At 46.6% G+C, this 17,575-nt stretch overlaps 3 protein-coding genes across 3 annotated transcripts in view; all 3 read left to right on the top strand.

The window, feature by feature from the left end:
- The window catches only part of LOC144508913 (uncharacterized), a 40,720-nt gene extending 38,666 nt beyond the window's left edge, over positions 1-2,054 (top strand). The window contains exon 3 of the mRNA XM_078237125.1: positions 1,941-2,054. Within this exon, the coding sequence (XP_078093251.1) occupies positions 1,941-2,054 (114 nt within the window). The remainder of the gene's footprint in view (positions 1-1,940) is intronic.
- An 847-nt stretch (positions 2,055-2,901) lies between these two features.
- On the top strand, positions 2,902-14,305 carry LOC144509430 (gap junction beta-2 protein-like). The gene is made up of 2 exons (XM_078238302.1): positions 2,902-2,979; positions 13,574-14,305. The coding sequence occupies exon 2, from the start codon at positions 13,585-13,587 to the stop codon at positions 14,251-14,253; it is 669 nt and encodes a 222-aa protein (XP_078094428.1). The 5' UTR covers positions 2,902-2,979; positions 13,574-13,584; the 3' UTR covers positions 14,254-14,305.
- LOC144509429 (gap junction beta-2 protein-like) lies at positions 2,911-8,366 on the top strand. Its single transcript, XM_078238301.1, has 2 exons — positions 2,911-2,979; positions 7,485-8,366. Exon 2 carries the CDS (start codon positions 7,496-7,498, stop codon positions 8,270-8,272), a length of 777 nt encoding a protein of 258 aa, XP_078094427.1. The 5' UTR covers positions 2,911-2,979; positions 7,485-7,495; the 3' UTR covers positions 8,273-8,366.
- Positions 14,306-17,575: the final 3,270 nt, after the last annotated feature.

Raw genomic sequence — 17,575 nt, 5'->3', positions numbered from 1 at the left:
TGGTTTCCCCCTTCTTATTTCTCAGTTCTACCCATATAAACTCAGTGGCCAAACCCTCGGATATATCCCCTCTCAGTACGGCCGTGATGCTTTCCCTAATCAAAAATGCAACTCCCCCTCCTCTCTTATCTCCTGTTCTATCTTTCCTACAGCATCTGTACCCTGGAACATTGAGCTGCCAGTCCTGTCCCTCCCTTAGCCATGTTTCAGTAATTGCTATAATATCCCAGTCCCATGTACCCATCCATGGCCTGAGTTCATCTGCCTTGCCCGTCAAGCCTCTTGCATTGAAATAAACACAGTTTAATCTGGACTTCCCTTGCTCTCTGTCTTTCCTTTGCCTGATCTGTCTGGTACTAGGATTACTGACACTGCCTTTACGACTTAATGTGCTCTCTTTAATTTCTGCACTGTCCTCAAACTTCTCTTCTGTCTCCCTACTGCTTTGGATCCCACCCTCCTGCCAAACTAGTTTAAATCCTCCCGAGTGTTATGTTTTGGTAATATCAACCTTGGATGCCACCTTAGCGTAACAGCAGAATGATACAGCATGGCAGCAGCGTTAGACTCATTGGCATGCTGTCAATATACAGATTAACAGGATGTTTGAGAGGGATTTGTTGTAGGACACCAAAATTCCTTTGATACATCCTTACTGACCTGTTGCCGCCTAAGAAGACTTTTTCTGAGGGCTTATCTGGGGATCGACGGTGTGTGGACTTTGATGGAAGGGTTTTTCTGAGTTGATCATCTTTGATGTTGCCTCTCTCATTTTCTCTTCTTCCAGCTCCTGTGCCCCCAGTTTAACACAAATGAAAACTCTTACCCTCAGCTCTATGAAAAGGGCTTGGTTACAAGATGGAGAAGAAGATTGTCTGAAACTGATTAAAGGTATTTTGCTGAATTCCTTCCCGTCATATGGCTGAGAAAATATTTTTCTAATTGTTGTTGTCAAAGCTTGGACTTTCAAAGCCTGTCACTTCCTGGTTTGACAAGTTATGCAGGTATCTTTTGCTGTATTTCACAAGCTTAATGAAAGTTAGTTATAATTCTGGCATGTAGGAATTTCTGGCTTGGCAGCCTTTGATCTCATTATTCCATCATTTGGCTCCCTTGAACCATGGGCCTATTGTAAGCTACTGCTAATTCCAGCCGGCATCACTGGGTATTTTAGATAACTCTGGATATTATGCCCCAAATTACAGTCTCCTATGCCAGAACTTTGCAGCTTTTAAACCAACAAAGTGGAATTTTGGCCCAAAATACTTGTTGTTTGGCAAGTGTCGGTCCAAGTACACTTTTTTTTTTGTTTGGACAACAGCAGTAATCTCTGTGTAGATACTTCAATAATAATATAGAACAGTTAAACATACTTGATGTAATAAATGTAATTATATGAATTAAGCTTAAGTGTATATAGGTGGAGGGTATTTATTGGATAATTGAAAAAAAATATATAGACACTCATTGACACTGCTGTTGGGGAGTAGATTTAGGAGTTATATTTTAAAATGATGCCTGAAACTGAGTAAAGATTGTCTTCTGGCCTCCTCTTCCACTAACTAGCTGTCAGGAGTCCAACAATAAAGTGCCCCATGTTAAAGGGAAAAAACAACATTGTAATTGAAAATCGACTGTGCAGTTTCCTTATAATTTACTTTCATCTCAAAGTAGGAGCATTATTTGTGCCACTCTCCAAAACAAGAAGAATGTTTTTACATCAGCAACACTGGCCGCCTATTACATTGCTTCCAAACAACTCATCACACACCTGTGTCAATTTATTATCATGATGTGTTTATGATAGCAAAGGTGAGAATACTTTTACAACAATTGTCTGACCCATACTGCTAAGGTATCTTACGTCAGAACAATATTCTCCTATAGCCGGTCCATCTACATTCTGCATTTGTGGATGTCTCTTTGTTTTTTTATTTCAGCTGGTTCTGCAGCTGATCGTCGGCACATTTGGCAAAGAAGGCTTCAGTCTAGATATTAGCCTGGAATATTACAAGTGGTGTTTTTACTCAGTACTTTCCACAGTGAAACTGTAATTTTAACCTTAGTACCTTAAGGTAAGCTGAATTTATTTTATGCCCTGTGATTCTTGTAGATTTAAAAATGCAATCCATCTAGATATGGAATTTTCCCATAAATTTTTGCCTTTAAACATCTTTTTAAAAATGATCTCCAAATACAATACCAGAACTGAGAGGTTATAATTATCAGGGAAGATTATCTCTTGAAAAGTGAAGACAAAGGATCTTTTAAAGTTAAGAAGTGTTTGGATAGCGAAAAACTGAGAAGATATTTTCAATTATGGGGAAGCAAAAACTAAAGGTCATAAATATATGGGTGTTGCTAATGAATCTATTGGGAATTCAGGTGAAATTTCTTTATGCGTGGAATTCACTAATAGGGAGTGGTTAAGGCAAATAGTAGAGAATAATTTGAGGGAAGGCTGGCTAAGTACTGGAGAAAGGAGTTGAACATCGTGCTAATAGGATTACATAAAGAGTACTGGCTCCGACCTACATGGAACGAATGTCCATGTAATTGAGAGATCTAAACAACAAGCTACCGCAAGTTTGGATTTGGAAAATCTCCATGCAGAAGAAGGAATCCAGGAATTCTGCAGTTTGAAGTCCTTGTGAAAGAATGAGTTAGGGTTGGAGACAAATCCTGAGTTTGTACAGTGAGAATGCAGGGAAGAGGAAATTAGTGTAGAATGATGTCTTTGTAGCTTTGGAGGAACAATAGAAGAACATTAAGAGGAACAATGTTCCTTTATAGCCGGTCCACCTACATTCTTCATTTGTAATTTGCTTCTTTGGGTTTTATCCAAGTTGATTCTGCTTCTGATTATAGGCACATTGGAGAAAGCTCCCTGGATTCGGTCTGGATATCAGCCTGGGTTATTGCGGACGCTGTTTTCACACAATACTTTCTCCTGTGAAATAATTCTAAATTTAGAACAAGGTAAGTTGAATTTATTTTAAGACAAGTGTCTTATAGATAAAAAGCATCATTCATCTATTTATAGAAAGAAATGTTTGCCTTTAATCATCTTTTTGAAAACATTTGCAATTTGACACCAGTACTGAAGAGAGAGGTTAAACAAGCTGAGACACTTTTCTCGCGAGGAGAGCAGACTGAGGGGGTGACCTGATTGAGGTCTTTAAGGGGTCTGTCTGATCGCGTAAATGTAGAGAATATATTTCCATTTGTGTGGGGAACCAACAGTAAGGGTCATAAATAAATGACAGTTGCCAATAAATCCAATAGTGAATTCAAGAGAAACCTTTTTACCCAGAGAGTGATGAGAATATGGAACTTGCTACGACACAAAATTATCCATTAAAGTTGTGAAAAAATTGAAAGCTATTTGGAAGACAGTTTAAATAGACACAATGCACTGTTAAAGGTTTTTTTTGCTTTATTTAACTGATTATTATTATTAGTCATCTATTTTTCTTTAGTTTTCTTAAATCATTTTTTTTTCTTTTGCTTCTATGATTATTGTTAGTTTTGTCCCTTTATAGTTTTCTCAAACCACAATATCTTCCATGTTGCACTGCTGATCCCAGGTGATCTGTCCCAAGTAGGTGGGCAGAAGCAGTCCATGGAAACACGTCCTTGCCTGAATGTTGAATATGGGAATCTTGGCATAAGCTGAAGTTGTATTCACACACATGCGCCTACTACATATGTTTAGCTTTTAATATGAATATAGCCCTTGGCAGGACAGGGGATTACTGCATTTCTGTGGTGCATCACAGAAGGCTGTTTAGATAATCTTTTTAAAAATTGCAGTTTTTTGCTGAACATTTTTGCTGAACACAGAGGGTCGTGGGGGCCTGGAATGTGTTGCCGGGCAAGGTGGTGGAGGCGGACACACTGAGAATGTTTAAGACTTATCTAGACAGCTATATGAACGGAGTGGGAATGGAGGGATACAAAAGAGTGGTCTAGTTTGGACCAGGGAGCGGCGCGGGCTAATTGTTCCTGGTTTCTCGTTTCAAGGCTTCATTCTATGATCATCTTGCTGGTGCCAGTACAGAGTGAGACTGCGGATAGTTGGGAACCTGTCTCGGGGGCAGGGAATTCATATGGTATTCGTGGAAGTGGAAATGACTAGGGTTGGGAAGCATTTTCCGATCGGGGCCATTGTGATCTCCTGGACTCGTTTCGATCGCCTCAGGGGGTCGGAGAGGAATTTCCCAGATTTCTTTTCCCCATATTGGCCCTGGGGTTTTCACTCTGGGTTTTCGCCTCTCCCTGGAGATCACATGGTCTGGAATGGGGGGGTGGGGGTAAGTTAATAGGTTGTAATGAACAAAGCATCGTAGCTGTGAGGGACAGCTCGGTGGATAGGATATTGGTATGTAGATAGGCTGGAAAATTGGGCGGGGATCCTGGATTCAGGATTCAATCCTGGACCGGGGAGCGGCGCGGGCTTGGAGGGCCGAAGGGCCTGTTCCTGTGCTGTATTGTTCTTTGTTCTTTGTTCTTTGTTATTTAGATTTGAACTGTTCAGGAGTCAGTGTTTAATAACATATTTTGCCTAGCCATTTTTATTTTTGATTCAAATACAATCTTGAGAAAAGAAAAACAGCAATCCAGTTTCCTGATAAACATCTAATTCTATCAGAAATTAGTTATTATCTGTTATAATAGTTATGCTGCATTGACCGAGGTGTGTTGAAGTACAGATGTAGTTGTTTCATGTAATGAGTGATCAGAAGGAATTAATTTGAGAAATTCATAGTTCATAGAATCCCTACAGTGCAGAAGGAGGCCATTTGGCCCATCAAATCGGCACCGACCACATTCCCACCCAGGCCCTATTCCCATAACCCTGTGCATTTACCCTGGCTTGTCCCCCTGACACTAAGAGGCAATTTAGCATGGCCAATCAACCTGCCTGCACATCTTTGGACTGTGGGTGGAAATCGAAGCATCTGGAGGAAACCCACGCAGACACGGGGAGAATGTGCAAACTCTACACAGACAGTGACCCAAGCCTGGAATTGAACCCGGGTCCCTGGCTCTGTGAGGCAGCAGTGCTAAGCACTCTGCCACTGTGTCGCCCTTCAAATGAACAGATTGCTATTCATTTTCAAATATAAATGAAGCTGGTTTTATTTGGTGGATTTTTTCAATCTTGGACTGTCCAAAAAAATTTGAAATGAATATTTGCACCCACTGTTAGAATATTGAGACACTGTTATAATATAGAGTTACTGTTAGAGATATTCGTGCACCATTGAATGTATTCAAGAGGCGGCTGGATATAGCACTTGAGGCAAATGGGATCAAAGGTTATGGGGAGAAAGCAGGATTAGGCTTTTGAGTTGGACGATCAGCCATGATCGTAATGAATGGCGGAGCAGGCTCGAAGGGCTGAATGGCCTCCTCCTGCTCCTATCTTCCATGTTTCTATGTTTCTATATGTGCAACCAGTTTGTTCACAGTGGAATCTTGCACAACAGCTGGATTTTAATTTGCATGTCAAAAATTATCTTCTTTTAACATTTGACAGGCTCTAGGTCAAAATTCAAAACAGAATTAGGATAACAGCACAGCCTTTTTAAAAAAGTTTTTAATTTTTTGTACTTTTTAATCAATAATTTGTCAATCCTCGTGCAACGAGCAACATTGTGTTGTTATTAGCTTAACCTAGCTCAGTGCCCTGCACAGATACAGATACCTGGCATCACCTGGAAACTCCATGTGATTAAAGTTTTTACCTTTATTTTGAGTATTATTCAATTTTGAAGACTTTGGAAAAACAAATATTCTGGGGATAACCATTGACCAGAAACTGAACTGGACTAGCTATATGAATACTGTGGCTACAAGATCAGGGCAGGGGCTAGGAATCCTGCAGAGAGTAATTCACCTCCTGACTCACCAAAGCCTGTCCACCATCTACAAGGCACAGGTCAGGAGTGTGATGGAATACTTCCCACTTGCCTGGATGAGTGCAGCTCCAACAACACTCAAGGAGCTTGACATTATTCAGGACAAAGCAGTTCACTTGACTTACACCTCTTCCACAAACATTCACTCCCTCCACCACACAGTAGCAGCAGTGTATACCAATTTTGGAAACCTGATCGGCATGGACAAGTTGGGCCGAAGGGCCTTTTTCCACGCTGTATATCTCTGTGACTCTACAAGAGCTCAACAAGGCTCCTTAGACACCACCTTCCAAAACCCAGGGCTGCTACCATCTAGAAGGACAATGTCAGCAGACACATGGGAACACCATCACCTGCAAGTTCCCCTCCAAGTCACTCACCATCCTGACTTGGAAATATATCACTGTCCCTTCGCTGTCGCTGGGTCTAAACCCTGGAACTCCTTCTCTACACCTGTGGATGTACCAAACCTTAGGGACTGAAGCAGTTCAAGGCAGCTCACCACCACCTTCTCAAGAACAAAGTCACACTACACCATCTTTTAAAATAGGAAACATCACAATGAATTTGTTGCTGCTTGTATCATTTAAACAGTTATTTACCTTGTCTTTAAAATTAAATATAATGATAACATTGTACAGAAAATTCACAATCTTGTGCTGATTTGACTGCACAAATCAAACAGTTTGCTGATGCGTACATGGGAAATGATCATTTGGGTATGGAACTGGGGGGTGCCAATTTTCCTATGGACAAATACCCAGCAAAAATTATCAGCTGCAGGAGTACGACGCTGGAAAGATAAATATATTTTTGCATTGTGAATTATGCTAAAATAATCATAGATTCCTGAGGGAAGAACTGTGAAAGTTAAAGAGAGATAGACATATTAAATAGAGACCAGGTATATATTCGGACTGAGTTATGTTCCAGCTAACAGTTGTAATTTTTATGCTACAGATGTCTTTCGGGTACTTACAGAGAATATTACCTTTATTTTCTTACTCAGATTTTGTGCTCAAACCTCTCACTGATAAAGAGAGCAGTTTACTCACAATCCTAACAAGATGGTGTAGCAGGAGATGTTGAGAGAATACGGTTGAAGACATGACTCTCATCTCTCTGCTCCCTTTCTAACCTCTGTCCATGTAAATAACATCCACATTTTCCTGCAGAGGCATTTGTTAGTTCCTATAGAAATCGGAAATTCACAATGCAGAAAGCTTTGGGCATGATCTTCATCTTCATACTGTCAACAGAATGATTCACCGGTCAACAGACCACAGGCAGTAGCCATGATTTAAAGAAATGTGTTCCACAGTGCGACCTACCAGCCAGAGTCTGCAGCAACATTGTGACAGTAAACTGTTTGCATACAGGATTTCTGTTGTAAATGTTAGACGTGGTAGCTTCACTGCTGAATACTGACATAAATGTGTGGCCAAAAATCATCACTAGAAGTTGACCAGGAAGTGCGCGGATGTGCAAAATTTTAAATGATCAGTAGATAAATTCTAGACTTCCTGCTGTAGTAAAGTAACCGGTGCTGTTTATTTCTAGACTGATCAAGAATGGGATGGTATTTCCTTCATTCTCTGCTGAATGGGGTCAACAAATATTCAACGTCCCTGGGGAAAGTATGGATCGCAGTCATATTCATTTTCCGTATCTTGATCTTGGTGGTGGCAGCTGAGACTGTCTGGGGAGATGAACAGAGTGACTTTGTGTGCAACACACAGCAGCCTGGTTGCAGGAATGTGTGCTACGATCATTTCTTCCCCATCTCCCACATCAGGCTGTGGGTTTTCCAGCTCCTCTTTGTGTCCATTCCATCATTTCTCATTGGTATGCACATTTATCAAAGGAAAAAATGCAAGAAGAATATCAAAATCTTTAGTCAGAATGCAGGTTTGCAGAAAGTAAAAATCGATGCCCCCCTTCTTCGAACTTACTTGGTTAGCATTTTCTTCAAAATGTCGTTTGAAGTTGTCTTTATGTATTTATTTTATTGGATTTATGAAGGCTACAAGATGCTCAGACTTGTCAAATGCAGTGAATATCCCTGTCCTAACACTGTGGATTGCTTCATTTCCAGGCCAACGGAAAAAACAGTTTTTACTGTTTTTATGTTAGTGACTTCAGCTGTGTGCATCTTGCTAAATATTGCTGAATTGTGCTATTTGTCTGTAAAGTACTGCATTATGCATTGGAAGCGAAGCTTGGCTTCCGCAACGGAAAGCAATGAACAGGACAAAAGAACAACAGTTGCACTTAAATCCTCAAACATCAGCATAGCAAAATTTGATGATGACCAATCCAGCAGTTCAGATCACACTTCTATATGTTAAAAAAAACATTGATCTGTGAATTAGTTAGAATTATACAATTTGTACATATTTCATTGTGTGACTTTGCAATGTTATATTTTCAGGAAGAAATGATGAACTTGCACCTTTTATGCATTCTTTTTATTTCAGATTATTCCATTTGTTACTGTTACATGTTAGACATTTGTGAGCACGTAATCACTACCTTTTTTTTAGTAATGCTATGTAGACCTCTGGGAATGTAACCTCTATCAAATATACCAAAGAAGGATTATAAATAATATGATTCGCACAGAGAAGATAAGGAACCTGAAGCAGATTAGAAGCCCCATGTTTTGAGTAGAAGACGGATGTCAGGGTATCAAAGAATTAGATTAAGTGAAATATTTTATACAAAACTATACAATTGAGTCTAAAATGCTTGATAATTGGGAGTTGGTTGAAGTTCATGTAAATGAAATCATAGAAATCATAGAAACCCTACAGTGCAGAAGGAGGCCATTCGGCCCATCGAGTCTGCACCGACCACAATCCCACCCAGGCCCTACCCCCACATATTTACCCACTAATCCCTCTAACCTACACATCTTAGGACTCTAAGGGGCAATTTTTTTTTTTAACCTGGCCAATCAACCTAACCCGCACATCTTTGGACTGTGGGAGGAAACCGGAGCACCCGGAGGAAACCCATGCAGACACGAGGAGAATGTGCAAACTCCACACAGACAGTGACCCGAGCCGGGAATCGAACCCAGGACCCTGGAGCTGTGAAGCAGCAGTGCTAACCACTGTGCTACCGTGCCGCCCCAAATGAGCAAAGATTGATGTGTAAAGGAGTGGGACCTGCCATTGGCAGTCCATGGAGCACGCTCACACGTTGGCCCATAACGTCTATAAGAACATAAGAACTAGGAGCAGGAGGAGGCATCTGGCCCCTCGAGCCTGCTCCGCCATTCAATAAGATCATGGCTGATCTTTTCGTGGACTTAGCTCCACTTACCCACCCACTCACCATAATCCTTAATTCCTTTACTGTTCAAAAATGTATCTATCCTTGCCTTAAAGACATTCAATGAGGTAGCCTCAACTGCTTCACTGGGCAGGGAATTCCACAGATTCACAACCCTTTGTGTGACGAAGTTCCTCCTCAACTCAGTCCTAAATCTGCTTCCCCTTATTTTGAGGCCATGCCCCCTAGTTCTAGTTTCACCTGCCAGTGGAAACAACTTCCCTGCTTCTATCTTATCTATTCCCTTCATAATCTTATATATTTCTATAGATCTCCCCTCATTCTTCTGAATTCCAATGAGTGTAGCCCCAGTCTACTCAGTTTCTCCTCATGAGCCAACCCTCTCAACTCCGGAATCAACCTAGTGAATCCCCTCTGCACCCCCTCCAATGCCAGTATATCCTTTCTCAAGTAAGGAGACCAAAACTGTACACAGTACTCTAGGTGTGGCCTCACCAGCACCTTATACAGCTGCAATATGACCTCGCTGTTTTTAAACTCCATCCCTCTAGCAATGAAGGACAAAATTCAATTTGCCTTCTTAATTAACTGCTGCACCTGCAAACCAACTCCTTGTGATTCTTGCACAAGGACACCCAGGTCCCTCTGCACAGCAGCATGCTGCAATTTTTTACCATTTAATGGTCTATGGTCTATGTACCACTCTTTCTCGTTTATCATATTTCTTGATGCCACTTCACATACAATCTGACAACTATGGTTTTGCACAGCTGATGTGGGAATCTGGCTGCTTACGTTTCACTCCTATGTGGATCCCTGCTGGAAATCTGGGTCTGCATCTCTTTTAGATCTCCAGAGCTTCGGAGGTCTTTCATGTAAAATGTACCGCCAATGGTGGAATGCTGTAGATTTGCTGCTATTGACATTCCTTCAATATTAAAGTATCTTTAACAGTGAAATGTGAAAAGTTCAAGAAGTGTAACTAGAACCTTTCCCCTTGGTATGCTTGCCTTAGCACTTGTGTAATGAATGATCATTGAAAAGTGAACAACAGATAATAAAAGATTACATTGCAGATTGTGAAAAGATGAATTCTATTTTCCATTTAGGTTTGTTTTTCGATTGACTATTTATGAATAGGTTTACAGATTTTCTTTATCCTTCTTTCATCTGGGGAATAGATCCAGAGTGTTTCCTCTCCATTATTCTGAGGGCAGTCTGGATATTGAGCGAAGAAACTGAAAGACTTTAACTCCTGGATATAATGGGAATATACAACACAACTGTTATGTTTGTTGGGATTGCAACAGCACAGTAACTTTTTAGGAATGTAATTCTGTACCTAGTGCTATAAAGATGATGATATGTTGTAATAAACTGCTTTTATTTAAATTAAACTGTGGCCTGGATGATATTTGAATTTGGATCTAAAGGGGCAACATTTACTGCCCTTCCCCTGAGGTGGGTTTGGAGTGGGGTGGGGGAGGGGGGGGGGGAGGATGATTTTGTCATATTAGAAGCTGCAGGGTGGATACCGGACCCGCCTTCCAGCCCTGCCTTAAATCCATGGCAAAAAGGCTGACAGCCTTCCCACCCTGTTCCAATTATTGCCCACTGAAGGATCTTATGCCATCGCTGGCTTCCAGTGAGGCAGGGTCTCGTTATGCAATGAGCACAGAAAGCAAAATCCTGCTGCATTTGTTTGCAGACTCCCAGGAGCGAGTCTCTCATTCAAAGGTACTCTGTTCCTCGATTGAGGGACCTGGCACTGGCAAACGGGCTGAGAACCACCATCGCATGCTTGCTGCCAACCTCCTTCATCCCACCTCCTGTGAACCTCGCCCCGTGACCCCTATCCCACCCGCACTCAGCTTTGGTCTCATCCCCTTGATGATCATAGGCCTCCCCCCTGGGCACATTACTAGCAGCTGCTACTGGTCCAGTTGGCACTGCCCGCAGTGTGGGATGAGTCAGTGGTGTAGTAGTAATGATTGCTAATTCAGGGATCCCGGTTAATGCTTTGAGTCGCGGGTTCAAATGCTACCATGGCAGCTGGTGGAATTTAAACTTAATTAATAAAACAGGAATATAAAGTTAGCCTCCTGTAAAGGAAACAATATCATTGATTGTTGTAAAAACCCATCTGGTTCACTAATGTCTTTCAGGGAAGGAAATATCCTTACCCACTCGGGCCTACGCACGATTCCAGATTCTGAGACTCTAAACTGCCCTCAGAAATGGCAGTCTCTCAGTTGAAAGGTGATTAGGGATGGGAGCAAATTCTGGCCTTACCAGTGATCACCACCTCCTATCAAAAGAGTAAATAAAACGAATGATAAAACCAGCCTCTGGCCAAAAGTTGTCAAAAGTGTGGGATTTCCTTCCTTGGAGTCCTTGATCCTGAGGAAGGCTGTTCGCCGGCCACTCAAGGGCCTGTTTGACGCTTCATTCTGGCAGCCTTTCTCAAAGTGGTGTTGCAGCGGGGGAGATGGTCTTCTGCCGGTCTTCCAGACAGTGGGCAAAAGCCCCATTGCCTCAATTAAATACCACCCATGGAGTGAGGGCAACGGTGGGCTGAGTTATAAACATAGCAAGATTGTATTCAATGATTTCCATAGGATCTTTATAACACTAAACTTTTACATTCAATAGCTTTTGTGAACTTCTTAGGAGCAAGATATATGTTAACTTTTGATGCAACAAATACTCAGGGAATTAGTCAGTAGTCAGGTGCTAGCCGTGGCCCAGGAATTGGTGTCAAATCTGTAGAAATGACCGGAATTTGTTCATTTCAATCCTTAGATTTATTTAACTATGCTTGTGTCCAATTCCATGCTACTTTTAAAAGAATACTGCTGTTTACCTGTGCTGTGATTTAATTTGTTGGGATGAAAGTCAGTTTTCATTGAGAAAGGTTTCTGAGGACAAACATTGGTGCATTTTTGTTTTATTTTTGCCAAAGAAATTGCATAAAACTGTGGTTCACTTGAATGGATATTTATGCATTATCGATCAATGTTGTAAATTTGTTCTGATCTGTGCTGGTTTGATGGACAAATGGCTATTTTCCTTTACAGTAATGGATATACATTTAATATAATGAGTATTTAACCTGGTTTCTGGAGGTTTGGTATGAAAGATTTTTGTTGAATTCCAGCTGATACACCAGCAGTTTGCTTCTAATCCCAAGTGGAGTTCCTGTTGGTCTTGTTCAATAGAAGCTTTCGACTGAGAGTTGAAACCTGGGGTGGCACAGTGGTTAGCGCTGCTGCCTCACAGCGCGAGGGACCCGGGTTCAATTCCCGGTTAGGGTTCACTGTCTGTGTGGAGTTTGCACGTTCTCCCTGTGTCTACGTGGGTTTCCTCCAGGTGCTCTGGTCTCCTCCCACAGTCTGAAAGCTGTGCTGGTTAGCTGCATTGGCCTGAACAGGTGCCAGAGAGTGGCGACAAGGGGAATTTCACAGTAGCTTCATCGCAGTAAGCCTACTTGTGACTAATAAACAAACTTTAACTTTTTAAAAAATCTCTTATTTGGAATTGATGGAACAACCATTCTACAGATGTTCTATAATCTGTTAGTCAGCTAACAGGGAGTATAGACAGCTAATGCTATCGCATTCTCTCTCCAGATGTTCTCCCTCATGTAAGAAGCCTCATCTTTACTTCATACTACTTCCTGTGATTAGGAACTGCAATGTGGGAAATTTCAGGCTTTCACCTTCTCCCTTCAATTTGCAGCAACAGGACCAATTACCGAAGGGAATTCCAGAATATTCTTTGTTGCTATGTTAGCTTTGATGCTAACACATTTGAAAAGACCACGAGACTTTGATAAGCAGCCACATAAACCAGCTTTTTAAAAATATAGCACTTAGACATGCCAGGTTAGATGCAAGAATTAGTGTCATTAATCAGAAAATAGGAGGGAGGTGGGTTACATCAAATTCCCACCCAATTTTGCATCCATTCTGTTCTTGGTTTTATTTACCAGCCAGTTTTATATTTATATTTAAAATATGCACATTTACAGCAATTTGGGAAGCAGATATTTTGGGGATGGAGTATATGAGTAAATTGGGACATGACATAAGCAAATCTAGCAGGCTTAGGAGAAACTAGTGACTTTGGGTTGATGGTTGCTCAAATATTCCACTGGGATCTGTATCGCCTCATGTCTGAAACTGTTGTAGATTAATTGTTGCGTCGTGATAACTCAATCCTCCATTATCCTTGTGTCATGCAACTAACAGGATGGTAGCAGATGAACTGGTAGGAGCTTATTATTTTAGCAATTCCTATGTTCCTACCAGATTCCTAAGTGCAGTAAAGTAATGAGTGCTGTTTGTTCCTAGGGTGATCCAAAATGGATTGGCATTCTCTTCAGTCTCTGCTGGGTGGCGTGAACAAATACTCAACACCGTTGGGGAAAGTCTGGCTCTCTGTCGTTTTCATTTTCCGTGTCCTGGTCTTGGTGGTGGCAGCTGAGACTGTCTGGGGAGATGAACAGAGTGACTTTGTGTGCAACACACAGCAGCCTGGTTGCAGGAATGTGTGCTACGATCATTTCTTCCCCATCTCCCACATCAGGCTGTGGGTTTTCCAGCTCCTCTTTGTGTCCATTCCATCATTTCTCATTGGTATGCACATTTATCAAAGGAAAAAATGCAAGAAGAATATCAAAATCTTTAGTCAGAATGCAGGTTTGCAGAAAGTAAAAATCGATGCCCCCCTTCTTCGAACTTACTTGGTTAGCATTTTCTTCAAAATATCGTTTGAAATTGTCTTTATGTGTTTATTTTATTGGATTTATGAAGGCTACAAGATGCTCAGACTTGTCAAATGCAGTGAATATCCCTGTCCTAACACTGTGGATTGCTTCATTTCCAGGCCAACGGAAAAAACAATCTGTACAATTTTTATGTTAGTGACTTCAGCTGTATGCATGATGTTGAATCTTGCTGAACTGTGCTACCTGTTTGTACGATATTGTGTTTTTCGGTGTAAGCAGTCCCTCCCCAGTAAAGAGCAATAAAAAATAGAACAGCTAACCTTCCTTATAAATAACAATTGACCAAAATGTGAAGACAACCTGCTGAGAACTGAATGGTGATTTATATAAATACAGATGTGCATTCTCAGTAAAACAGTTCCAGGAAATATCCAATACATCATTCACATTTAGCTCTGCAAATTTATTTAAAATTTGAATGTGAATAAAAATTTAGGACTATTAGTTCAAAAAACTGTGGGGGTGATTCTCCGCCAAAAAACTAAGTGCCCAATGAGTGGGAAAATGGGAGACTTTCTCACCTGTTTTTTGGACACATGTAGTTGAATGAATCTCCGGCACTCTGCTACAGAGAGCCTCAGGGAGATTCACATCAGTAAGGGGGGGTGGGAGCGATGGGCTAATCCTGCTGGAGAGGCTGGCATCAGCGTGCTGAGCGGGTCACTGTGCATGTGCCAATCTGTCAGTGGGGAGATTGGCACATGCGCACTGGCTCCCCCATCACCAGCCTCCCGATTCCGGGCCTCCCGATGGATTCCCCAATGACCTACTGATCGCCGGCTTACCCAACACACCAGCCACCACCCCCCACCCTGCCAGCTCCAATCGCCAGCCCCCCATGGCGAACTCTGATTTCTCACGCCCCCATCTGCAGTCCGACCCCCCCTCCCCCTGGCCAGCCCCGATTGCCCCTCCCTCCCAACCCCACTGATCCCTAATGCAGAGTGTGCAGTGTGTCCCCCTCCCCCCACCACCACCGATATGCCCCACCCTTTGGCACTGCATGGTGCCCAATGGCAGTGTCAGGGTGCCAAGTTGCTACTGCCCAAGGAGCACCCCCCTGCCCCCGACCTTCTGGGGGGGCCTGAATGGTCTCTGTCCCCACCAGTGGGGGAATCACTCCCAGTCCCCGTTTATGGGGACCAGCTTTAATCTCCGCTGGTGGGAATCTCTCCCAGTTGGGGCGGGTGGGGGGCGGGTGGGGGGCGGGTGGGGGGCGGGGGGGGGGGTGGGGGGGGGTGGGGGGGGGGGTGGGGGGGGGGTGGGGGGGGTGGGGGGGGTGGGGGGGGGTGTGGGGGGGGGGGGGGGTGGGGGGGGTGGGGGGGGGGGTGGGGGGGGTGGGGGGGGGGTGGGGGGGGTGGGGGGGGGGGGTGGGGGTGGGGGGGGGGGGGTGGGGTGGGGGGTGGGGGTGGGGTTGGGGGGGGGGTGGGGGGGTGGGGGGGGGTGTGGGGGGGGTGGTGGGGGGTGGGGGGGGTGGGGGGGGTGGTGGGGGGGGTGGGGGGGGGGTGGGGGGGGGGGGGGGGTGGGGGGGTGGGGGGGGGGGGGGGTGGGGGGTGGGGGGGGGGGGGGGGGGGGTGGGGGGTGGGGGGGGGGTGGGGGGGGTGGGGGGGGGTGGGGGGGGTGGGGGGGGTGGTGGGGGGGGTGGGGGGGGGGTGGGGTGTGGGGGGGGGGGGGGGGGGGGGGGGGGTGGGGGTGGGGGGGGGGGTGGGGGGTGGGGGGGGGTGGGGGGTGGGGGGGGGGTGGGGGGGGGGGGGGGTGGTGGGGGGGGGGGTGGGGGGGGGGGTGGGGGGGTGGGGGGTGGGGGGTGGGGGGGGGGGTGGGGGGGGGGGGGGGTGGGGGGTGGGGGGGTGGGGGGGGGGGGGGGGGGGGGGGTGGGGGGGTGGGGGTGGGGGGTGGGGGGGGGGGGGGTGGGGGGGGTGGGGGGTGGGGGGGGGGCGGGTGGGGGGGGGGCGGGTGGGGGGGGGGGCGGGTGGGGGGGGTGGGGGTGGGGGGGGCGGGTGGGGGGGTGGGGGGGGGGGGGGGTGGGGGGTGGGGGGGGGGGGGGGGCGGGTGGGGGTGGGGGGGGGGGGGGGTGGGGGGGGGTGGGGGGGTGGGGGGGGTGGGGGCGTGGGGGGGGGGTGGGGGGGTGGGGGGGGGGGGTGGGGGGGGGGGGGTGGGGGGGGGCGGGTGGGGGGGGGGGCGGGGTGGTGTGGGGTGGGGGGGGGGTGGTGTGGGTGGGGGGGGGGGTGGGCGGGGGGTGGGCGGGGGGGGCGGGGGGGGTGGGTGGGCGGGGGGTGGGAGGGGGGGTGGGCGGGGGGGTGGGCGGGGGGGGTGGGCGGGGGGGTGGGGGAGGTGGGTGGGGGGGGGCGGGGGGGGGTGGGTGGGCGGGGGGGCGGGGGGGGTGGGGTGGGATGGGCGGGGGGGGCGGGGGCGGGGTGGGTGGGCGGGGGGGCGGGGGGGGTGGGGTGGGTGGGCGGGGGGCGGGGGGGGGGGGGCGGGGGGGCGGGGGGCGGGGGGGGTGGGGGGGGGGGGGGGGGGGGTGGGGGGGGGGGGGCGGGGGGGGGTGGGCGGGGGGGTGGGCGGGGGGGTGGGCGGGGGGGGGGGTGGGGGGGGGGTAGGCGGGGGTGCGGGGTGGGGGGGGTGGCGGGGGGGGCCGGGGGGGCAGGGGGGCAGGGGGGGGAGGGGGGCGGGGGGGGGGAGGGGGGGAGGGGGGAGGGGGGCGGGGGGGGGGAGGGGGGCGGGGGGGGGGGAGGGGGGCGGGGGGGGGAGGGGGGCGGGGGAGGGGAGATTACAGTCCCGGCCTTGCTAATGATATGGAAATGTGAATTTCTACATTGTAATCAGCCTCGTGGTTACATGAAAAATAATTGCCTGGGAGATTCGCGATAGGCTGGACGCTGATTTCTAATCTTATGACAGGCCCCTCGCTGTTTCTTCTTCCTGATATTTTCCTCCACACATTTTCTTCTTTCTTCCTGCTGCTAAACATATGAATCTGCAAGTACTTGCACACTTGTCCCTGTGTATCTCATCGAGTGATCAGTATTATCCACAAGGTGGCTGCTGGCTAATGGGCAGGTGTGAATAGTTTTCGGGACGATTTCCTCTAACTGCATGGCCCTTAGTGCCACTCCAGTTCAGATGGACCAGCGGTCAAATCTCCAAATTGCATCATCCTTATGACCCAGCAACTCAGTGGAGATTCAGTCAACCACAGAAACCCTTTAGTGATTCATCCATATAATTCAAGATTGATGTCTGCCTTTGATTGGAGGTTGTTTTAGATCTGCAAGGTATCGCATGTAACATATCAAATACCGGATTTATAGATGGTCATTAGGTATAAATGCAAAAAGACTGAGGGTGGGATTTTCCAGCTGCGCTCGCCCAAAAACTGGAAAATCCTGCCCGAGGTCAATGGACCTTTGCGTGGTTCACCCCCACCACCCCCCGACCTCCCCACTTCCCCCACCCATCCCACCCCAAACCGCCCCCACCCCCACACTGCTTTGATTCCTGTGACGGGAACATTCCCCCTGATGGTTGGTTGAGCAAAGCATTAGAAATTTATTGTCGAGAGAAGAAT

This window comes from Mustelus asterias, chromosome 21 (assembly GCF_964213995.1).
Source record: "Mustelus asterias chromosome 21, sMusAst1.hap1.1, whole genome shotgun sequence".
In the NCBI taxonomy this organism is placed as follows: Eukaryota; Metazoa; Chordata; class Chondrichthyes; order Carcharhiniformes; family Triakidae; genus Mustelus; species Mustelus asterias.
Note: the sequence above shows the minus strand (reverse complement) of the source record. Positions and strands in the feature narration are given on the sequence as shown.

Coding starts and splice junctions, on each gene's coding strand:
- LOC144509429 (XM_078238301.1), top strand. CDS start 7,496: ATGGGATGGTATTTCCTTCATTCTCTGCTGAATGGGGTCAACAAATAT.
- LOC144509430 (XM_078238302.1), top strand. CDS start 13,585: ATGGATTGGCATTCTCTTCAGTCTCTGCTGGGTGGCGTGAACAAATAC.